This window comes from Phascolarctos cinereus, unplaced genomic scaffold (assembly GCF_003287225.1).
Source record: "Phascolarctos cinereus isolate Bilbo 61053 unplaced genomic scaffold, phaCin_HiC Scaffold_2;HRSCAF=192, whole genome shotgun sequence".
Classification (NCBI taxonomy): domain Eukaryota; kingdom Metazoa; phylum Chordata; class Mammalia; order Diprotodontia; family Phascolarctidae; genus Phascolarctos; species Phascolarctos cinereus.
Genome location: NW_027555625.1, coordinates 277,679,988 through 277,704,808, shown reverse-complemented (window position 1 = coordinate 277,704,808; position 24,821 = coordinate 277,679,988). Strand labels below are relative to the sequence as shown.

General features: G+C 38.1%; 2 protein-coding genes across 8 annotated transcripts in view; one reads left to right on the top strand and one right to left on the bottom strand.

Annotated features, from left to right (window-relative positions):
- RPGRIP1L (RPGRIP1 like) overlaps positions 1–6,065 on the bottom strand; it is a 127,647-nt gene extending 121,582 nt beyond the window's left edge. For all 5 annotated transcript variants that reach the window (XM_020985186.2, XM_020985185.2, XM_020985189.2 and 2 more), the window contains exons 1-3: positions 5,990–6,065; positions 2,247–2,439; positions 646–731 (exon numbers count right to left, since the gene is read on the bottom strand). In XM_020985186.2, the coding sequence (XP_020840845.1) occupies positions 646–724 (79 nt within the window). In that variant the 5' untranslated portion in view covers positions 725–731; positions 2,247–2,439; positions 5,990–6,065. The remainder of the gene's footprint in view (positions 1–645; positions 732–2,246; positions 2,440–5,989) is intronic.
- Positions 6,066–6,166: 101 nt separating this feature from the next.
- The window catches only part of FTO (FTO alpha-ketoglutarate dependent dioxygenase), a 418,955-nt gene continuing 400,300 nt past the window's right edge, over positions 6,167–24,821 (top strand). The window contains exon 1 of one of the 3 annotated variants that reach the window (XM_078150063.1): positions 6,167–6,427. In XM_078150063.1, the coding sequence (XP_078006189.1) occupies positions 6,383–6,427 (45 nt within the window). In that variant the 5' untranslated portion in view covers positions 6,167–6,382. The remainder of the gene's footprint in view (positions 6,428–24,821) is intronic. The other 2 variants (XM_020985192.2, XM_020985190.2) reach the window with 2 other exon arrangements.

The window sequence follows — 24,821 nt, the reverse complement described above, 5'->3', positions numbered from 1 at the left end:
AGAGCCAAGCAGTATAACATGGCTGACACATTGTGTACACAAATCAAAGCACAAGTTTTAAATTGTTTTCAAAGTTTTAAATTGTTCTCAAAGCTACCCTTTTTCTTCTTTTGGAAAAGTGCCTCTTGGTTCTTTATTAAACCAATGAGTGATGAAAGGATCAAGAAAAAGATTTCCAGAATACATATTAATTTGATTGTGAAAACCCACTATCATCTGAAACAAGTCACTTTAAGACCCTCTACTTAAAAGGCAAATTTTTAAAATATGGCATTTCTCCCCTCATAAAAGTTAAACAGAAAGATACATTTTAATAGTGAATGTGATACAAACCAGGCAATTCAGTTTTAAGGCTTGATACCTTATGTTTATTACATACTGATGTATTTAAAAGATGATTTACAGTTCTTCTTTATCACAACAGAAGACTTTACTTTTTCTGTGAACAGCTGATACCTGATGTATATAATGAAAGTGCATCTTATTTCTGACTTCCATTTTTTAGTCTAGTCTAACTTGGACCTGCATTGTTACTTGAACCTCATATTCTATATGAATAGCATGAAAAATTTAAGATCAAAAGTAAAAAAAAAAACAACCAGTGATCAAATTTCATGACTATAAACTAATAACAGCTGGTCAAACCTTTCAATCCTCCAAGAAGTCGTGGACCTGTATCTTTCACAGGCAGGTCTCCTGCGGTCTCATCAGTTGGGCTAGACATGATCTATCTGTGGATAAGAAAATTCAAATAAAACCTTCTCCATCTAAACTATCCACTATGCAAAATGAATGAGCCAAATAAAAACAAGGCAAGAGCTTTAATAGACATCTTGTTGTCCTACATATGTTGCTCCTAGAAGATGAAAGCTTCCATTCTAAACAAAATACTTCATTTAATCATGGAGAACATGTTCCTTTCAACAGTACCTTCTATAATTTGCTTAGGAAATGAAATAAAGTTAGTCCGTTAGTCTTCTGCTCTCTTCCCTATTCTTCTTGCCAGTTCCCCCCATTCCCAAACTCATCTTAAAACAAAAGATTAAAAAAAAACCAAGCAAAACAAAAACCCCAGAAAACCATGCTTATTCCTACAATGTGGATCCTACCAATTTTAAAGATGGAAGTTTCATAGATATTAGCCTTAGCTTCTAGTACAGTTTGGTCCCCCGAATCTTCAACCAAAAGGTGAAGGAGCTCTAGCTGACTAAAACAAAAAATAAACGACCAAGTTTCTGTCCTACTTACAGCTGCTAACACCATATCTTTACTTTTTCTGTAGATGGGAATGAATAACTTGTCCTCAATGAACTGAATAATGGTATTATTATTTAGATTTAGGAAGTCTGTGGAACATTGGAAATTACTATGAGGAGGATCTACCAAAGCAAAAAACCCTCATTTTTCTGCTAAGTCTAGAGTATTGGTAAATCACAAATAATTTCAGTTATAATCCATAAAAGAATTTTACTTTTCCTTTTAAAGTGAATTTCTTCTAGAAAAGGTATATGCCATGAAATTAAGCCCATAGTAGGGGCTAAGTAAATACCATATTTATTGATGCAACTAAGAAATAAAAGTAACAGAAATTCAATCAAAAGGTGAGGAATTTTTGAAGTTGACTAGTCAAATAGTTCCCTTGTGGTCTTAATTCCCTCAACACTAGGATTTTAAAACAGTATAATACAAAAATATTGATAATTAATTTGCTTTTTTAAAAATTTATAAACATGCTGCACATGTGGAAAATTATATCAAATAAAAATCACGGTTTAAGACATTTTACCTGACACACAACATAGCACACTGTCACCTTCCCTGAAGGCTTCTTCCACTGTAAACGTAGCTACTTGAAAGACCAAACCCCTTGGATTGTAGATTTGTAAGTTACAACATATCAAATACCTATATATACCTGTGAGAAGAACCACATTACAAGTCTCCCTGTGTAAGTGGCAAGTCAGTTATTCACCAAATATTAAATTGCACCTCTGAAATCATCTAGTCCAATCTCTTTATTTTATATAGATGAGGAAAAGGAGGCCCAGAAAGGGTAAGTCATACCATATACATATGTAGTAAATGGTAGAGACAGATTTAAACCCAGTTTCCCTCCAGGCCATCTGATTTATTGAAACACAATAAAGTAACTGCAAATGAGTTGTAGGCTTCCCTCTAATTGTCTTGTCTCCCTTGACCCTCAGTGCCAAGAGAATCAAGGAAGGGATTATAGGTTTAGAACTCACTGTTATTGGTTCGGCAAGCAGTTGGATAAAATGGAGAAAATTTTGGTGTTACTGAAACTAGAAGGATTTTCATAGTAGCAGCCATTCCCATCTGGTTTCACTATGGTCCGGTCCTGCACTGCTCAACATCTTGTCTCTGCTCTGGATCTCCAACTGACCACCCCAACTCTCCAGGATCTATTCCAGCTTCAGGCTGCAGAAACAGCAAACAGAAAGTAACTAGGCTACCTTGCCTCATCACAGGTTCATAGCAAAGGTTATCACTCTTCCAGTTACCTAGGTTTGCAATCATAGAATTATCCTCCACTCTTCATTCTCTTACATTGCCACCCCTCCCCATGCTCCCCCATCCAATCAGTTTACAAGTATTGTCGACTGTACCTCCATAACGTTTCTCACATCTGTCCCTCTCTTTCCATTGAATATTTACACTTTAGTTCAATCGATCAATCAATAGCTTAGTCCTTTATCACCCCTTGACTGAATTATTGTAATTGCTTTCTAATTGTACTCTTAGCTTTGAGTCGTTTCCCTTCACAAATCCATCCTCCACACTGTTGCCAAAGTGCTTTTCCAAAAGTATAAGTCTGACCACATGACTCACCTCATCAAAAAACTCCAGTTGTTCCCTATTGATCCTCTAGGATAAGATAAAAATTCCACTGTCGGGTATTTAAAGGCCTCCCCCGCCCCCATCTGTCTCCAGCCTACTTTTTCAGGCTTATTACATACATCCTCTCAGGTATTCTATGGCCCAACCAAAATGGCTTATATCTCTTCCTCCCACGTGACATTCCATCTCTCATCATCAGGCGCTCCTTGCACATGCTGCTCCCCCAATATATTCTCTCTTCATTAGAACTCCTAGTTTCATACAAAGTTCTGCTGAAGTGCTGCCCCCTGTATGAAGACTTTTCTGCTTCTCTCTAATTGCTAGTGCCTCTTTACCCTGCTCTATTACCTTATATTTAATTCTCTACATGTTGTTTTCCCTGATAGAATGAAAGCTCCTTGAGGGCACAGATTATTTCATTTTCCAGACCCCTAGTTACTAATATTATGCCTGGCACAAAGAGGCATTTAATAAATCCTTATCGATAGATGCCACTCCTCCACTCAAAAACTTTCAGTGGCTCCACACAGCCTATCAAATAAACTTGAAATTTCTGACCACAGCATTCAAGGCCCTCCATATTCTAGCTTATAGTAGTAGCTTATACCAATATTATATATGTATATGTATATGTACCACAAACTGAACTACTCTCTTCCTGGTTTTCATCTTATCTTCGCCTGCCTCTGAGCCTTTGTTTATGTCGTTTTTAGTTGGTAGAATAGATACCTGACATATTTCTACTTGTTGAAGTTGTTCCTTTCCTTCAAGAAATCAATTCAGGTATCAATTTTTTTTTTTAGGCAATTGGGGTTAAGTAACTCGCCCAGGGTCACACACCTAGTAACTGCCAAGTGTTTGGTCTGAGGCCGGATTTGAACTCAGGTACTCCTGACTTCAGGGCCGGTGCTCTGTTCTCTGCGCCACCTAGCTGCCCCCCGATATCACTTCTTACCCCACACCTTCTCTCACCTTCTTATAACCTGATCCCTACAACTGAAAGTAATCTACTCCTCAAATCTCTCATAGGACTTCCTCTGACTCAACTTTACTCTGTCATATTCTACCTTGTACCATATACATATCTGGATATGTCATATCCCCCCTACCCCCCAGTCATCTTCATTTTATGAGTGGAAGAGTTTTGTCATTTTTCATCTTTGTATTCCTAGGACACAATGCTTCACACATAGTAAGTGCTTAATAAATTTTGTTAAATTGAATTTCCCTAATATGGAAAATGAGTTTTACCAGTTTTAATGATTACGTCCCTACTGTACTTTCTACTGATGTGATTGCTCCTTTTCTCAAAAATCTTCAGTGATTTTCTAGTGAATGAAGATCAAAATCTTTTGTATGGTATGTGAGGTATTTGGTGCTACTCCACCTTTAAAAGCAGTCTGATTTCATATCTCTCCTCTAATCATTCTTTACTAACTGGATTACTCTTTATAGAGGAACATACTCTTCTCTCCAGTCTCTGTGCCTTTATTCAGTGTTCCCTATTCCTGGAATGTCTTCCCTTTCTCTCTTCTAGTTGAATCCTTGAACATCCATTAAGGCAGAGCTCAAATGCCACCTCTCCTATTATATGTCCTTTCTCTAATGAACATTTCCTCTTAAGATTTCACAAAGTACTTCCCCCTCCACCCCAGATTTCTAATTCAGTTAAATGTATTTTAAAGTTCTGTGTTTGCAACTTATCCCCTTACTAGAATTTAAGCTCTTCTGAAAGAGACCCTATCTTATCCAAACATTCTATCTTCCTTTAACACCCAGTATAGCCCTCTGAACACTGTAAATACTTAATATTGTTGAATTGGTGAAAGGGTTAACAAAAATAATTACTTAATATGAGTCACAAAACCTAATGGGGTCTTAGGCATAGTATCTGGAACACAGTAGGTGCATTTTGCATTGCTCACACCATATCTGGAGTACTGGGCTCAGCTCTGGACACCACATTTTAATTAGAAAGGAATTCAGAAGAAGGTGACTAAGATACTGAAAGCCTCAAAGCCATGTCACATGTGGATTAATCAAAAGAACTGAGGATGTTTAGTCTACAGAAGACTTAGAAAGGACATAAGAGTCATTTTAAAGTATTTGAGGGACAATAAAGATTAGATTTGTACTTCTTAGTCTCAAAGGGAAGAACTAGGAGTAATAGGTAGATTTTTCTGAGACACATTTTAGATTCAATTTAAGGAAAAACTTACTAAAAATTATAGCCACATAAATGTGTAGGGAGTTAGGATGTAGTGGGTTCCCTCTCACCACAGGTGTTCAAGTAAAAGCTGGGTGACCACTTGTTATGTTTTAAAGAGAATTCTTGCTTAAGTATTGGCATTTTTTTAAGTGTATACTATTTGCAAGGTACTGTGTTAACCGCTGAGGATACAGTTCCTGCCCTCAAAGAGCTTACTGTACTAGGAAGATAGATAAATAATATAAATAAAACATAAATAAATGGAAGCAAGGTACTAATAACAGGGGGAATCAGGAAAGGCTTCTTGAAGAAGATAGTATTTGAGCGAAGCCTTAACTGGCTGTTGAGGTTCAAGAATCGAAGGTGAAGACTGTGCAAAGTTAGGGGAGGCTGTGGATTGAAACTGTATATGGGAACAGCAAGCAGGCAGTTTTGGGAAGGGGGGGGAATAAAGTGGGTGAGGAGAGTAATGTGCAGTCATTCTAGAGATATTTATATTTTGTCTTAGATACAATAGGTAGCCACTGAAGATTCTTGAGCAGGGGTTTGACATGGTTCGACCTGTGTTTTAACCATGTGGGAGTTGTGTGAAGGATGGATTGGAGAGCTGGAGTGATGAGGTCCTGAACCCAATACCATGGCCGAACCCGATTAATGAATATCAGCATCAGTATCACTTATCTTTGGGATTTGAGCTCCCAGCTCAGGAAGGGAGAGGGCACTAGGCCTCCAGTCGGGGATGGGGAGAGGGCAGGGTGGAACCGATCCCAAGGACAAGGAGGCCCGGAATGGTTTTCTTGGATTAAGGAGTGGGATCGAGGACTCCTCTAAATGGGGAAAGTGATCCCAATTCTTCAAGCACTCTTTCCACAAGTGCAATGGCGCCAAAAGGCTTCCCCTCTCCCAACACGCAGTACTCACCCCAGCTCTCTCTCAGGCGCCAACGCCGCCAGCTACCGTTGCTATAGCGCCCACATCGCTTCCGCTGGATTGCTACAAAAACCCGAAGGAAACGAGACAAAGAGGCGTTCCCAATTGCCCGATGGGAAATGTAGTTCTGACTAGGCGTCTCTTCCTTGTCGTACTTAGAAAAGTGGACTACACTGCCCGAAGGTGCAGCACGAGGAACTTCGGGGGCTCTTCCTTCGATCCTCGGGCATGATCTTGACGTGATGCATCGTGGGAATCGTAGTTCTGGTGATTCGGCTTGAAAGCTACACCTGGCAAGGAGAAGTATGCGGAGAGAACTACCAGGGAGGCGGGGCAACCGGGAAGCCAGGAAAACCGGCCCGCTGCTGCGGAGGTAGCTGAAGCATGAAACGAACCGAAGGCACCAGTGAGCAAGAGCGGGAAGCAAAGGTAGGGACTCTTGCCTAGATCAGGGGCGGGGTTTAGGGTCTGTTCAGGAGCTGGAACTGAAGAGCTGGGGTTGCTGGAGCGGCCCACGGATCTGGAAAGAGAAAGAGGAGGATGGGGCTGCGCAACCGTGAGGAGAGGGAGCGGGACCGGGGGTCGCGGATCCGGGAGGGGTTTCGACACTGGTTTGTAGCTAACGTTTCGTGTCCGGTGGAAAAACTGTCCTCGCTTCTCGCCCCCTACGACCCCCTGTTGGGTGTCTCAACTCTTGGCTACTGGCCGCCGGCTCCATGCGGGCACTTGGGGCTTCCCTGCCTCGGTGTCTTTTCTGTCTCGTAGCAATAATTGCACCCTCCGCATCCTCCCTTCCTCACTGGCACACCTGGTGAAATCTTAATGGGGATGAAAAACCTGTGAGGTCCCGTATTTGTACCAGCATTTGTGGAAAATGCGCATTTAGTGCAGAAGGTTTTAGGGCAGGAAGGGACATTAGAAACCCCAAGTCTACCTCCTCACCTCCGTTTTACAGATGGAGAAATTGAGGCCCAAAGAAGGAAGGACTGTGACTTGGCCTTAGTCAACAGTTAGTCAACATGCATTTATTTAGCCATTCCTGGGTGCCTGGCACTGTCCTAAATTCTGGGTATTCAAAGAAAAGCAAAAGCGCAGTCAGTCCCTGCCCTCAAGGAGCTCATTATCTAATGGGGGAGAAGACGTTTCGAAAAACTCTGTAGAATACAAATTATAGACAGAGAAAATAGAAGGTAGTTTTACAGGGAAGGCTGTAGCAGTGACCTGGGAGTGCCTTCTGCATAAAGAAGGAAAGCCCATAGGTAGAGGGGAGTAGGGGAAAGCTTTCCAGGGTTGGGGGACAGCCCTGTGAATAGGCACGGAGTTAAGAGATAGAAAGTCTTGTGGGAGGAACAGCAAGAAGTCCAGTCTCTAGATTTTGGAGGATGTTAGAATTTGAATCTAGGGCCTCTGGCCTCATTGAAAGCATTTATCTACTTTGTTGATACTGTTAACTACATTACATTATCTTATGATGAAGTCCCTATGAATCTGCTTTGTAATGAAAAGGGCTCTGTAGACATCAAAATTGGAGTGCGTTTGACAATAGTATGCTTTGGTAAGCATCTGATAAATGCTTTTTAGTAATGAGGTTACATTGAAATTTTAGTACTAGGAGAGGTAGCTCTCCTGCAGCTACTGCAATGAGGCCAAGGTGTAGAAAGAGACTCATACTGTCCAAACTTCATTTTGTATAGTGAAGCAGAGCTCTAATCAATCAGGTCCATTCACACCTTTTCTTAGGCCTTTTGCCACTTGTTTCCTATATCATATGATACCTTTGAATTCCTTTTCTTCTCCCAAGTGTCATCATTGATTACCATATTTTTGTCAATATGGGGTATTCTTTGCATAAGTGATAGTTTGTGTTTGAACATAATGAAAATAGCTAACTAACATTTATATAGTATTTTAAGGTTTGGAGAGTGCTTTACGAAAATCATCTCATTTTATCTCCATTATAACTGTGTGAGGCAGGTGCTATTATTATCAGCCCCATTTTGCTGATGAGGAAATTAGACAGGCACAGCTAGTAAGTGTATGAGGCCAAATTTGAACTCAGATCTCACTGACTCCATGTCCAGTGCCTTTTCCACTGTGTTACTTAGCTCTAGTGTCTTTCTTTTACACTATAAATGCTCTAAAGCCCTAAAGTTATAACTACATTCTGTGAATCCCATAATTATAGGATTATAATAATTGCTAACATATATGTATATATTTCTTTAAGGTTTGCAGAGTACTTTACATATATTATTTTTGCATGTATTTAAGACTGAAAGGACCTCAAATTGTTCCATTTCCAGCGCCTTCTGTTCTCTTCTGTGCATTAAAAAAAGTTTCAGTGGCCCTCTTTTTTGGCATTATTGTTGTTAACTCTGCTTCCCCACAACCCCATTCCATTAAAAAAAAACAAAACTGAAAGAAAAAAAACCTTGTAGCAAGCATAGTTAGGTAAAACGAATACACATAATGACACTACTAAACACGTATACCTCTTTCTGCAACTTGGTGTCCATCATGTCTCTTTCAGAATGTGGTTAAGTAAAGCCTCTGGAGACATAGTTAGTCATTGCATTGATCATATTTCTCAAGTGTTTCAAAGTTGGTTTCTCTACAGTGTTGTCGTCCTAGTATAAGTTGTCCCCCTGGTTTTATTCACTTCATTCTTTATCAGTGGATACTACCCAAGGTCCTCTGAAATCATATCTTTTGTCATTTTGTTGTGGCACAGTATTCTATTGCATTCATATACTATAGTTTCTTCAGCAGTTCCCCAATTGGTGGGCAATTTTAGTTCTTTTTTTCCCGCCTCCCTTTTAATCTTCACTTCAAGATTAGAAAGTTTATTTTCCTTGCTAATGTATTCCCGGCCTACAGTTATCCTCCCTCTTAACTTATCCCTTGTTGCTGCTTGTTTTCCTGTTGAGTTGAATGTGCATGTGCACACCTATGCTTGTGTGCATGTGTGTTCAACCTTCCTTCATTTCATATAAAAGTGAGGTTTATCTAGTGTCTTCTCTTTTCACCTTTTCATCTCTGTAGACTTTTGCCATGCATTCCAGTTATGAAAAAAAAAGCAAGTTCTACTCCCCCCCTTTCCTCTTTTCTGTACTAGGGTATTCTTTTTTACCTTCTCTTTCGCTTCTTAAGAGCCTTAGAACAGAATCAATCCACATTCATGTCCTATGTTTTTCTTGTTTAAATCCCTCAATACACTTTGAAGACATTAAAATTTTGAAGGGACTCTTGTACCTTCTCCCCCTATTAGAATTTGAGTACTCTGTCATCATACAGTCCCTTCTATTTGGTACAAATAAATTTAACTTTTAAGGTTTATCTTGACTCTTGTGATTGCCTTTCCAAGTTCTTATTCAGCTCTGGTCTTTTTATTAGAAATGCTTGAAAATCCTCTATTCCATTAAAGATCCATTTTCCCCCTGTGGAATTATACTCACCTTTTCAGGGTAAATTATTCTTGGTTGTCTGCCTTTTTCTTTTTCCTTTTGGAATATTATATTCCAAGATCTCCTCTCATTTATGGTAGAAGCTATTAGGTCTTGTGTAATCCTGAGTGTGGTTCCTTTTTATTTTAATTTCTTCTTTTTTTTTTTTTTTGGCTAGGCAATGGGGTTAAGTGACTTGTCTAGGGTCACACAGCTACTAAGTGTTATGTGTCTGAGGCTGGATTTGAACTCAGGTCCTCCTGAATCCAGGGTCGGTGCTCTATCTACTGCACCACCTAGCTGTCCCTATTTTAATTTCTTCTTTCTTAATGTTTGCAGTATTTTTTCTTTGATGTGGGAACTTTGGGTTTTGGCTCTGACATACCTGAGACTTTTCCTTTGATAAATGGATTTTTTTCTATCTTTACTTTGTCCCCAGTTCTGTCTGTCAATTTTCATTTATGATTTCTTGAAATGTAGTGTTTAGGCTTTTTTTTTTAATCATGTTTTTCAGGGAGTGAGAGGGAAGAAGGGAATAAGCATTTATATAATACCTACTATTTGCCAGATTCTGTACTTTTTACAAATATCTCATTTGATCCTCACAAAAATTCTGGAAGGTAGGTGCTATTATGACCCTCATTTTACACTTGAGGAAAGTGAGGCAAACAGATGTTAAAATGTCTTGCCCAGGGTCATACAGCTGATAAGTAGCTGAGCCCAGATTTGAACTAAAGTCTTCCTGACTCTTAGTCCAGTGTTTTATGCATTGCAACACTAGATTTCTCAGTCAATGATTCTTAAATTATTTTTCCTTGTTGATCTGTTTTCCATGTAAGTTGTTTTTGATATCATATATTTTGTATTTTCTTTTATTTTTTATCAGCCTTTTGATTTCCTAATATTTCTTGCTATCAGGTAGCCATTGATTTCTGTTTGTTCTATCTTGTGGAAAATTCAATTTTCCTTTGAGTCTCTATTTGAAGTTATGGAATTTCCTCTCCTTTTGGGTAATTGCTAGATCTATGATAATTTTTTTTCTACTTTTCATGTCTTTATTGGTTGACTTGTCTATACAACTTAAGTTCCAGATTTGGGACCTTGTGCCAGGGGTACTGCTCCCTGCTGCTCTTTTGGTGGGGGAGTCTTTTGGGTGAGTTCCTGTGTTGACCTCCAATTCTTGGGAATAGGCTGGTCCTGGATCTTTGAGGTGCAGATCTCTACATCTTCAGGGTCCTCCATGGTATCTTTTGACAGACTCCTGGGGGTGCCACCAGCCAGAGTGTGGTTGTGCTGCACTAATTGCTGTGTCTTGTGAGGACAGAGCATACTTGGCTCTTGATGCCTCTGGGCATCTTGCTGAAGACTGCTTGGGCCTTTGACCCAACTCTGGTCACACAGGGAGCTGGTGCTTCTTGGTGCCAGCTTTGCTGGGAGCCTCTTTTTCTATTAACTCTTGAACTTCTGGTTGACTTTTTGTGTACTTCTTGGACAGAAAAAGTCATAGTTTCTCTTTAGATTTCTTAATCATTGTTTAGTCTGGTATAAATTTCAGGCTTTTTTAGGTGTTTGTGGTTGGTAGGCAGTCAACGTCCAGTCAGGTAGCCATCTTGGCTAGAAGTCCAACTATTTGACCTGGGACAAGTCACTTGACTGTGTGGGCCTGATTTTCTTCATTGGTAAAAGAAATGGCCGGACTAGATGACCTCTACTGTCCCTTTCCATTTAAGACACATCACTGCAGATAAGCATTTGGGCTAGTCATGTAAAATTTTATAAGTAAGTTAAAATGTGTCATAAAATATATTAGTGTTATAGTTGAAGATACACACTTATTTGCAGATTATATAAAATATTAGAGAAGATTGTCTTTTCAATACAAATAAGAGAAAGTTGAGAACTTAAATACCTTGTTCAATTTTGTTATAAAAAAAGTTGATTAAAATGGTAAATGAAAAATAGCAAGTTCTATTCCCCCTTTTCCTCTTTTCTGTACTAATGTTTTCTTTTTTACCATCTCTTCTCTTTCCCATCTTAAGACCCTTGGAACAGAACCAGTCCATATCCATGTCTTTTTTTTTTTCTTGTTTAAATCCCTCAGTACCCTTTGAAGACATTAAGATCCTGAAGGGACTCTTATACCTTCTTCTCCTATTGGAATTTTAGTACTCTGTCATCATATAGTCCCTTTTATTTGATACAAATAAATTTAACTTTCAAGGTTTATCTTGACTCTTGTGATTGCCTTTCCAAGTTCCTATTCAGCTCTGTTCTTATTATTAGAAATGCTTGAAAGTCCTCTATTCCATTTAAGATCCATTTTTCCCCTTGTGGGATTATACTCACATTTTCAGGGTAAGTTATTCTTGGTTGTCTGTTTCTCTCTTTTTCCTTCTGGAATATTGTATTCCAAGGTCAATACTTAAAGCATTGATTGCTTATTCCATTTGTGTAGGTATATCACACTCCCTTGATACAAATTGTAGCCTTCTCCATACCTTGGCAGGTGATGTTCATGACTTTCTGTGACCAAAAATATTTACCTCTTTCCTCATCTTCTGGTGATGAGGTTTTCTGAGCTCATTGAGGCTGGTCTTTGTAAAACAGGCACACAACCCATCCCTGAACCCATACTTTTGAAGCCTTTTGATCTTTGTAGTATCTGACAGAATTTGAACTTCACTTGGTATGGCCTTCCAGAAACTATGCAGCTTCGTCAGGTGATAAAATTGGGATCCAGAATATCTCCATTGGTGGGAATGGATGAGCCACATCCAATAAGAGGAAATTCAGGAGAGACAAATGTCAAGGGCCTATGCTTATAGTCATTTGCACTCATAGAATGATAGGGTCATTGAATTTTAGATTTGTAATGGACTTTAGTGATCATTTAGTCCATAGTCTCATTTTTTTTTTCAGTATTTTTTCAGGTGTGTGTGACTCTTCATGACCCCGTTTGGGGTTTTCTTGGCAAAGATCCTAGAGTGGCTTGCCATTTCCTTCTCCAGCTCACTGTACAAATGAGAAACTGAGGGAAACAGTGTTAAGTGACTTGCGCAGGGTCACACAGCTAGCTAGTAAGTATCTGAGGCCAGATGTGTGCTCAGGAAAATGAATTCTGACTGCCCCACCTAGCTACCCCATACTCTCATTTTACGGATAAAGAAATTGAGGCCTAAAGGAGGGGAAGTGACTCGCCCAGGGTCACACAGCTAGTAAGTGTCAAGTGTCTGAGGCCAGATTTGAACTCAGGTCCTTCTGACTCCAGGGCTGGTGCTTTGTCTAGTGGTCTTTCTACTATACTCTGTGGGATTCTTGAATTGGTTGGTTTGACTTTCTTGCCTCAGATGTAATGGACCCACTATTTCAGTTTATCATATAGCTTTTTACTGCGGTGTACTATGGCATTCAGAATAGTAAAACATCAATTTAGTCTTTTGGTAGGATTTTTTCCTCCTAGTGTGTCGGTTATATATTATGACATTGAATAAACAGTTTCTGTAAATATCATCCTTTTTTCCCTTATTAACAGCAACAAGAAATTCACATTCACCTAATCAGTCACCTAACAGAACAGGTGGTGTTCAGTCATTTCAGTCATGTCCTACCCTTCATGACCCCATTTGTGGTTTTCTTGGTTACAGGAGTGGTTTGCCATTTCCTTCTTCAGCTCATTTGTAGATTAGGAAACTGAGGCAAACAGGGTTAAATGACTTGTTCAAGGTCACATAGCTAGCAAATGTCTAGGGCCAGATTTGAATTCAGGATTTCCTAACTCTAGGGCTGGCACTCTATCCACTGCACCCCTTAGCTGCTTAGCTAAACAAGTGTGTGGTTTACCAGTTTGCAGCTCCCTTCATATAACAGTTCTGCTGGAATCAGTGTAGTGCCGCCCACCAGACTGAATCCCAAAAACTTGGTTGTATGTGGTATAGGATTGGCAGCAGTGGGACAAAACAGATCTTTATAATAGTGGAACCATGCACAGGAGACTTGTCTTCTCTATTACTAAAGAGGAAGCAGGGAAGACATCATTTCTATGGATGAAACAGTGAGTAGGGAAAGCAGATATAAAAGAATGGAGATCCATGGCTAGATAAATTCACAAGTTCCTTTTGTCATTTGCCTTGATAAATGAATCTGTGATTCTAAGATCCTGTAACCATTCTGGTTTTTTGAAATAGCTGCAGATTTCATTCAGACAGCTAGAAGTTTCTTAAACAGGCCTACCGTGTCACTTTTTTTACAGTAGAATCCACTGATTCTCTTTTCTTTCTAGAAACAAAGAAAAACCTTCTCTGGCATTTGTAAAGCCCTTCACAACCCAGCTCCAAAATGCCTTTCCAACCTATTATGCTATTAAGTAAGCAACAAACATTTATTGAATGTTTACTGTTTACTTTCACCAAGCTCATAGGATACAAAAACAAAAGTGAAAGTGTCTGTCTTCAAGGTAGATTCATTCTAAGAGAGGGGACATGAATGTACAGAAATACATACATAAAGTGAATACAAAGCAGTTTATGTGGGGAGAAGGAAAATACAATCAGCTAGGCAGATCAGAAAAGGCATCACATAGAAATAAGGTAATTCTTGAGATGAGTCTAGAAGGCAACTCAGGTTACCAGAGGGTGGAGGCAAGAAGGTGTACAAGCTAAGAATGAGGGATAGAGATCAGGGAGGCAGCAGTTGGAATGTCCTGTATGGGTAGTAGCCAGGAGGGTTAGGTCACAAGGTGAAGGGGGGAGTAACATAAAAACAATGGGGAGGTAAGAAGGTGCAGTGCATTCTGGTTCACCCAAACTGGCCTTCTTGCTGCCCCTCAAAAACGACCCTCCATCTCCCATTTCTTTATCTTTGCACAGGCTGTTACCCATGCCTGGTTTCCTTCAGAATTTAGCTAAATAAAGAGCCATCTCTTTCCTCAGTGAGGTCTTTCCTTACCTCCCTTGAAAGTCTGTATGGCATGAAGAGTCAGTTTTGGAGTCAGAAAGATCTGGGTTCATGGTCCTGCCTCTGATACATGAGAGCCTCTGCATGCTACTAAGGCTCTAAGTTTTCGAGTAATCAACAAATCAGTCAACATTTATTAAACAGCAGGGACTCATCAGGGCACTGGAAATACAAATACAGGGAATGAAACAGCTTCTGCTAGCAAGAGGAGATACAGATCCATGTTGATAGAGGGCATTTCCTCTCTGATGAAGTCATAGGTTCAGTAAAAACCACCACTACCACCAAACTCATATATACTTAAATATGTACATATTTTCTTTCTTTGATTAAATGTAATCTCCTTAAGGGGAGGGAATTTATCGTTTTGTGGCTAGAACAGTGCCTGCCACATGGTAGGTACTTTAAATGTTTATTGATTGATATATGTATTTGTATTTGACTCTGCTTAATCTTTAGAAAAGAAACCCAAGTCTCACAATTCAACAAATGGCATAGGGAGTGAATAGCATTGAAGCTTACCAAATGTGAGGGAAAAAAACTCCAATAAAAACAAATAACTAGTAACTGCCGATTATTATGTCTTACTGTACAAAGATTAACAGTGAATTATGTGATCCAGCCATTTTGGAGAACAATTTGGAACTATGCCCAAAGGGGTATAAAAATGTGTATACCCTTTGACCCAGCAATGGCACTCCTAGGGCTATATCCCAAAGAGATTACATAAACAGGAAAAGGACCCATATGTACAAAAATATTTATAGCAGCTCTTTCTGTGGTGGCAAAGAATTGGAAATTGAAGGGATGCCCATCAATTGGGGAATGGCTGAACAAGTTGTGTTATGTGAATGTAATGGAATGCTATTGTGCTATAAAAAATGATGAGCAGGCAGCCTTCAGAAAAACCTGGAAAGACTTGTGTGGACTGATGCTGAATGAAGTGAGCAGAACCAGGAGGATATTGTACACAGTAACAGCTACGTTATGTGATGACTAACTTTGATAGACTTAACCCTTCTCAGCAAAAGTCTCATGATAGAAAATGCTATCCACACCTAGAGAAAGAACTGTGGAGTTTGAATGCAGATTGAAGTATACTATTTGTTTTTTCTCTTCTGTTTTGTTTCCTCTTTCTTGTGGTTCCTCCTATCCGTTCCAGTTCTTCCTTACAACATGACTAATATGAGAATATGTTTAATAGGAATGTATATGTAGAGCCTATATCAGATTGCACATTGTCTTAGGGAGAGAAGGAGGGAGGAAGGGGGAGAAAAATTTAAAACTCAAAAGCATATGGAAGTGATTGTTGAAAACTAAAAATAAATTAATTTTAAAAATTTTTTAAAAAGTGAATTATGAAAAAAACTGGGCTTTAGACCTGAAAGGGACTTTAGAGATTGTCGAATCCTCCTAATTTTATAGTTGAGTAAACTCAGGCCCAGAAATATTAAGTATCTTACTCAAGGCTAAGCAGTAGGAAATAACAATGAAACTGACTTTTCTACTGCAATCAAAAATGTCCTGTCCTCATGTCAGCTCCCTGTTCCGTAAGTTGCTGTGGCTACCTTTAGGATAAAATACAAACTCCTTTGGCATTTCAAGCTTCCTATAGCATCTCTTCAGGCTTATTACACATTACTCCTCTTTACACGCTCCACTGTCTGGACCAAGTGGCCTGCTTGCTGTCCCGCACACACAACATTGCAACACCTATGTCCATGCCCGAACCCTAAGCTGGCTCCCATGCCTGGCATACACTCCTGCTCTTTTCCTTTGGCGTTTTTGAATTCTTACCACTCAACTCAGGTGTTGCTTCTTTCTTGAGGTCTTTCTGATCTGATTGCTAGTGACTTCTGCCTCCAACATTCTTTAGAGTTACCATGTAAACATTTTGTATTTACTGAATTATGTTCATGTTGTTCCTGGAAGGCAAGCTCTTTGAGAGAAAGTTGGAACCTTTTGTCTTTGTATCCTCATCAGATAGCACAGTGCCTGGCACAGAGGACGTGCTTGATCAGTGCTCACAACTAACAAAAATTTGAAGGAGATACTTGCAAGTTATTCTTTTTTTTTACAGATGAGGAAACTGAAGCTTAGAGAGGTTTTCCCAAGGTTAGAAGGCAGTGTCAGGGATGGGATTGAGACCTAGTTCGTCTTGACTCCAAGTTCAAGTCTCTCTCCTTTATATCACTCTGCCTCTCAAGGCAATTAAACAAATATTTTGAAGTCCCTCTTGTGAGCAGAGTCCTATGGTCTGTTTAAAGTAACAGATGCTTCCATACCACCTTTTTTTTTTACCACTAGTCCCCATGAAAATCTTTTACCTGAATATACTGGCTACTGCTGGAAGATTCTTGTATTTCTGTTGATTAGTGAAATGGAAAGGAACTTATGGGTTAGAGGTAGTTAGTCTGGGGTTCTCAGACCAAGATTGAAGGCTGCAAAGGCAAATGGGAACATGGAAAGTTCATTGATGATTCTAACAATTACAGTTAACAATTATGTAGTCATTTAAGGTTTACAAAACTCTTTGTACACATTTTCTTGTCCTAAGGTTCCCTTAGAATGATGAGAATGAAAGACTTTGGAAATGAATCAGAGTATGTTGAGAAGTAGAGGATTAGGGGCCCTGACAGGTCAGTGATATTGGATGTGGTCAAGAGGCTTCAGCGCTTGTAGTCATATCATGTGACTTAGTGTGGTTAGTCCTTTTGATGGACAATAAGAATGGCTTCTTTTCCTCATTGAACGCTTATACATGTGCCTATGTTTGAAAATGCTTATTTGGGCAATGAACAGATTTTATTATTGTTTTCCAGTAGGTTATCTAGTACTGAGAGGTGGGACATGATCAGGAATGTAGTGAAATGATTCATTGTGTTTATGGATTTCAGATTACTTTACAGTACAATTCCCAATACATTGCATTAGTTTGTTAGTTTTAAATTGATTTACCATTTAACTCCTTGTTTATCACATTGGAATAAATATTTTTCTAGTGCTCCTTTTCAAGTCATCAATATTATTTATTCTCTATATTAATATATTATCCTGCTTATGAATGATGATGAATTTCTTAAAGAAGGGTCATAGCAAAAGCAGTGTTTACATGCCATTTATATCATATGCCTGACACCAAGAGCAAAAGAAATTTTGTATTTAAGACAATGTCACTGTGGTATAGAGATAATGAATAAAATAGATATGTTCTGTCAAGTCTTCAAATAGAAACATGAGTTTTAAGAACTCATCTTATAACTTTGGTGTATTGTTGGATTTCACAGGCTCAGAGAAGAGATATAAGATATCTCCCTGAGGAGGTAAAAGTAGGTCAGGAAGAGAGGAAAGTAGACATTTGCAGTAGGTAGGACTCAGTTTGCAGACACCTGAGACCAGCATGTACCCCACTACAAATCTGCTGGTTCTCCCTGGGTAAAAGTATAGAGAATACAGCCTTGAGCAAATGCTGTAGGCATCTCATTAGCTCCATAAATATGTACCATGTTGTCTTCCTGGTGACTCTTAGCTGTTGGCTTTGGAAATGACCTATTAGTTAAATGGCTCAATAGCTTCACACTAATGGAAGAACTGCCATGTAGAAAGGAAGGAGTGGAGGCCTTTATGCCTGTTGAAATAGTATAAAATTTAATTGTAATAACTAGTGAATGATAGCTAATTTATCTTTGTTTTAGAATTTCATGCTAGTGGAAAGAGTGCTTTTTAAAGAACTGTTTCTGATCAGATAAAGGCTAGGAAATTCATAGTTATGATTCTCCTATTAGCTTTTAGTCTGCCTTTTGACACCTTCATTTAGTCATCAGATCACAAAATTATTGAGGAATGAGAGTAATAAAAAATGGGCTGGTGGTACAGCCTTGGCTCAATCTGCTGAATTGGGTGTGATTAAAGTCTCAATACTGCATTAATATGGATTTCCTTCTTTGATGTACATCAATCCATTATCTCACTGTTGTCCTGGACGTGGCCTTTAAAAACAGAAAGAGATAGAAAAATGTGGTATTTTATATATATGTATGTATACACACACATACATACACGCAGACACGCACACATACATAAACATACATATATATTATAGTCGATAGAAATGCTCTTTCACTGGTCACTAGAACTGGACAAATGAATGCACACATTACAGGTTATGTGGACTTAAGCCTGTTGTCATGTCAAACTTGTTATTTAGGTAAATAGTGTGTAATTTTTAGCCGAATCAGCAGTCAGTATGCTGCCAGCAATTTTTGTTTTAGTCACATTATTGGCTGGTAACACTATTAATGACACAATAATTGAGAAATAATAGTCATTGTTCTCATAAAACATGATCCTTATATTGGAACCAGCCGGGCAAAGGACTTGCATATGCAGACTGAAATAGAGGAAAGAATGACTAGTGAATGTTTCCAGCTTTTAAATTCATCAGACCCCTGCTGCTTAAATTGCCCCAGCTGTTAATGCTGGAACCATTACAGTAATGGACTCAGCAAATGAAGGAGAACGAAGACACGCACACTTCATTACCAGAGGGGCAATTTTCTCTTCCTCTGTAATAGCAGCGGTGCCTAGTATTGATCAGACCATCAAGATACTAATCCTCTGTAAAATTACTTGTTATAACTGAAAATGTGTTAATCCAAATCAGTCTGTGTCCTGACTGTCTACTTACTATTGAATACAGACTATTAGATGGTTTATTTTTCATGATTTAAAGCCTTTGCCCTGAAAATGGTTGGAGCTTCTTTCGTAGCACTGAGTGCTCCATCTTAGCTACAGCCCAGGGTTGTCTTTTTGTTTTAAACGGAACATCACCCACTTAATTAAGGAGTGAGTGTCTGTCTCGCTGTCTGAGTTATGCCAGTGTTTTATGTTCCTCTAGATTTATTAAGCATCTTGTTTTACATTCAGCCTGTGGTTTGTGCTGTAAATAAAAATAGGCACATCTTGCACATATTAGAAATGTGAAGGTACCAAATGTCAATAAGTACTGGGGATGTGAGATACTTTGATTTATATTTCAGGCACCAGGTCATGCTTTGTCGATTGAACCTGTAAGCAGGGTTCATCCTACAATCTTAGAAGTAGTAGGGGTATAGTGTTTTGGTTTTTTTTTTGCATCGTTATCTGAAAAAGCTTACGATTAATTCTGCATGCTAGACCCACATATTTATTTAGTTTAATAACAAGGAAGCTTAATTTTTTTTTGTTAGTGATGATGACTGGAAAGAGAAAATAGATAATGAATTTCTAAGAAAAGTACATATTAATTACTTTCCTTTATCTGCATTCAGAATTGAGAATATTAGGAATTCTCACTGGTTTCTGTTTTTATTTAGCAAATTGGGCCTTCCCCTCAAAACTAGTAGGATAAATTTCCTCTTCCATATGTATTTAATATATACATATAACCTGCCTACTAGTGATATGACTAAAAAGTAATAAGATCATTAAAAGAACCCAGTACTCCAGATTTTATATGTGTCTGTTAGCCTTCATAATAGCCAACTTGGGAAGCTACATACTTTACTGCCATTGCTCAGAATATAACTTAGAACTGTTCTTTTGGTTTTTACATTTTTATTGATATATTTTGTTTTGACACATTAATCACATTGCATTAACAATAACCAAATGCTATAAAAAGAGTTAAGCCAAACTGTTTAATATTACTTTTTTTGCATTCAATATAATGAAGACAATTGTTGGATTTGTAACTTACCGCTCTTAAAAGTTAACTATTTCTGAATGGACAGGAAGTATATTCAACCTCTTGTTATTTGGAACCAATATTGGCCATTGTATCTGAGCTGAATTCTTTTGTCTTTTAATATTGTTTTCAGTTACATTATTATAGCCATTGTATATGTTGTTCTTTTGGTTATGTTTTTTTTTACTTTGTGCTTTTAAAAGTTAGATGTTAGAATGTGAATTTCTTGAGCGTAGTGATGGTATTTTTTGCCTTTCTTTGAATCCCCAGTGCTTAGTGTTGGCTTGGCACATAGTAAGCATTTAATAAATATTTTTTGGCTGTCATTGCATTTCATACAAATTTTCTCATGTTTTCCTGAATTCCTCAATTTCATCATTCCTTATGGTGCAATAATATTCCATTACATCCATTAGCCATATTTGTTCAGCCATTCTTCAGTTGTTGGGTATGTAATTTATTTCTAGCCTTTTTATGTTAGAAATAGTGCGTCTTTGAATATTTTAGTACTTATGAAACCTTCCTTTCTGTAACTAACTTCTCTAGTGTATTAATCCAGTTGTGAAATTGCTACATCACAAGGAATATAAACAATCAAATAATTTTTCTTTCGCAGTTTCAAATTGCTTGGAATTATTATTTTCAAATCACCTTAAGCAGCTAAGTATATTGGAAGGATCATTTAACTGGTAATTAAGAGATCTGGATTCTAGTCCCAACTCTAGCTAGCTGTATGATGTCCCTGAGCCTCAGTTTCTTCATGTGAAAATGGGGGAATTGGAATAATTAATCTCTTAGGTCTCTTCCAGCTGAAACATTCTGTAATGCTATGATAGACAGTTTGTTAAGCATACACGATGGCCAGTCTCATTGATTCATAATTACAACTACTTTGGACCAAAAATGACATTCAGCATTTTAAGTGCTACCTCTTTTTGCCATATCTTGCTTTCAGTAACTTATGGATATTTCAAGATAGCAAAATCCATTCTCAGGATTAAGAATTTGCTGGAGGATTTGCCACCCTTGAGAAGATTGAAAAGAATGTGCCTTTGGCTTTACAGGAATTCCAAAGTTGTTTTCAGCAATGGCAGCATCATTGGAATAAATGTGTGATCTTCCAAACAGAGTACTTGTAGAGGACAATATTCATTTGGTATCCTGGAATAAAATGTATGATCTCCTAATATAACTTTTAAGGGGGACGGTGTCTATTTTAATGTATATGATACCTTTGGACTCTAAAAACAAAGCACTAGGCATGAATAAGCAGAGTTTCAGAACTGCCATGGGGCTAGAAATGTACCCGAAGCTTTCTCTGAAAGAGATCTTTATATACTCAGCCTTTACTGGGCCTTTTACCCCTTGCCACATGAGGATTGCATCCAGGAACTGCTGTGAGTCACCAAGGAAAGGAAAAGCAAAATACAGACATGCTCTCCTCTACCTGATTCCCTGTGGGTTAGTCCACCAGGAGAAAGAAAGACACGACAGTGTCAGGGAAGTTTCTCCTTGGGAAACCCAGATAATGCAGTAGTTCCCATATGCCCTGGTGACTCCAGGTTTTATTCTAACTCTCTGAGCAGTATAAACCATCTAAAAGAATTTAAGTGAGTCAGCTTAATTACGTCCAATGGCTCTACTAACATATCTTCCTCAAATATGTCCAGTAACGTTATCTAACTTTCCTGCCCACACTTTCCCATAATACCACTTACCTTGCTTAGAGGCAAAAGTCTTAGTGCTGTCCATCTCTTCAGTGCTGAAGCAGCCAGCTTTCGGGCTCCACAACCGCTAGCCATGGTGCTGACTATTTCTTTATTAAGGAAAATACTTCCTTTATAACATCCATTGTATTTGTTCAAAAAAGAGTGAGCTGGCCACATTAGTTTATGTGTTTCCAATCACATGTGTATGACTACAAAATAGAGATTAATTTTAATGTAAAAGTTCGAAATCAATTTGTCTACTTTGTAACCACACCACAAATATATGTAAATATTTGGTCTTAAAGCTTTCTATTGTTTTGTGTAGACCTCTTCTGCCTTCGACTATGGGAGTAGCATGCTGCTTGAATAAAGGAAAACCATAGGTATTCTTGAATGCAATGTTGACAGAACTTCAAAGTTACATAAAACAGCCTAAACCTTAACAGTGTTGGAGAAATTATTGAAAAAAGAAGTGTCCACAGGGTTGATATCAAACATGAAGCTATCAAAGAATATTAATGAAGTGGAAGAAGTTCTGGTGAAAGTAGAATGGTGTTTATTGGGTAACTTGCATTCTATTCCATTGCACAGCAATTGAGTACTAGATTCTAGTCATTTTGAGGAGTAAGAATTAAAAAAAGGTCAGAGATTTTGATCCCTGCCCTTGAGCAACTTTATAGCCAAGTTAGCAAAGCATGGGAATGCTTATATGTGATATGCTAATTTGTGCAAATTCATATAATAGAAGTTGAAGTCATTGTTGATTTGAACCAATTTCTTCTTCATTGCTTGAGTTTGGTATTATATCACCTGAAAAACAAATATGATACATTTTATAAGTTTAGAGTGTGATCATGCAAAGGGACCTGGTTTTATCAAAAGCGTCCTTAATGTCTTTTAATGGTCACTTGTTCATATTCTCTATTATCCGGGAAGTGCTGTCCTAGTACTATACCTAATTAATTATCTTGTTCCTTTCAAAGTGCCTGTTAGCATTATTTAAAATTGCACTCCAAAGGACTTTTGTCCTTTGTAAATTGACTTATGTGTGGATTTAAGCCAGATTTCCTTCCACAAATCCAATAATATGGGATTAATTTATATTTTTCAACTAAAGATTGCTAAATATCTCTGTGAAGTATTTCAATATCAACTAAAAGGATATTTAATATCACTGCATTGGTAAATGCAATTTTGTCAAGGCCGATTTCCCTTTTTCAGTATCATGGCCACGTTGACGAACTTTTGTTGTTGTTGGATTAATGAACTGGGGATGAGCAGAGGAAAGTCACTAAGAAATAGAAAAAAAATCACTACAGTAGACTGTGCTAGGTATTCTTTGGGATATAAAAGAAGTACATTACATGGTTTTTGCCATAAAGGAAGTTATAAGTCTTGTTAGAGGGAGAATATTGTCATATGAAACAGTTACAGAATAAACATTAATAGTTATGTTATTGCATTGTGTCCTCATTGCTTCTTTGAGAACTGGAAAGTCCATGGGAATAACAGACAGCTTTCAGGGCAATACTGATTGACTAATTAAGGGATCCAGTAGCCATCCAGATTTTTAGCCTTAGTATCATTTTGCAGAGCAATATATTATCTTTTAAAGAGATTCATAGAATCTTTTTACAGAAATAGTTCTTTACCAGTATACTCTTCACCAGAGATGTCAGCCATGCAATCAGGTTGCATCCTGCAGCACTCCTGAGTACAGCCTGAACCAAATTAAAATGCAATTGGGAAATATTTAGGAAAATTTAAAAAAATACAATAAAACATAGATAATATTAATTTAAAAACTTAAGTCACTATGTAGCCCTCAAGGATCCGTTTTGGTAGCTATATTGTTTCTATTTGATTTTGATACCACTGGTCTACATCATCCCTTCCCTATTCTCACCAAATGAATCTTCTCTTACATCAAAGAAAAACAGTTAAGGAAAACCTACCAATGACACAATTGGGTCTTATAGTATATTCAACACACTATTATTTCCATAGTTCTCTACATCTCTACCACAGGAGGGAAGTGTGGTTTATCTTATGTTCTGTGGGGCCAAGATTGGTCACTGAAATTAATCTGAGTTCCAGGTGCCTTCTATTAACAAAATATTAAGGAATATTTTTTTTTTAATGATTTCATGTCTAGGTATCTATCTCATTGCAGGTACACAGTTTTGATATAGATCATGTGGTTTTCTTTTCAGTTCACTCTTTTTGATGTTGTGAGAGTCTACTTAATAGTATCTGAGAAAAAAGGCACTTGGGCAACCAACAAGCATTTCTTAATTGCCTACTATGTGACTGGCACAGTATGGGGATACAGGGGCAAAAATTATACCCGCTGCCCTAAAAGAGCTTATATCCTCCTGGGGGAGATGACATGTATGTCTATGTTAGGCAATTATCTTTGTAGGAGAGGAATTCATTTGTAGTGGGAGAATCAGGAAATGATTCGTGTAGAATATAGTACTTGAGCTGAAATTGGAAGGAAATGAGAGATTCTAAGAAGTAGAGGTGAGTAGAGCATACATTCCAGGCATGGGAATAGCCTGTACATAGGCAAGGAGCTAGGAAATAGCGTGTCACGTATGAGAAAGAGCAAGGCCATTTTGGTTGGATTGTAGCATGCATGAATGGAAGTAATTTGTAATAAGGCTGAAAGCTAAGTTGGAGGTAGGTTGTAAAATGTTTTCAATGCCAAATAGAGCTATTTTTTATTTAATCCTAGAGTTAATAGGGAGCCACTGGAGTTGATTGAGCAAGGGAGTGATATGGGTTAGGCCTGTATCTTCCATTACAACCCTGGCCTCCATGCTCAGCTGAAGATCTCACATGGTACTCTGCAAAAATAATATAAAATAAATTGAGGCCTTTTGCCAAGAGTCCTCTTCTCCCCTCCTCCTCATCTCCACTCAGACATCTCCCGCTATCTCCTCCTTCATTCCAATCTGATAAAGAAATGGCCTTTCTTGCCAAGACTAACC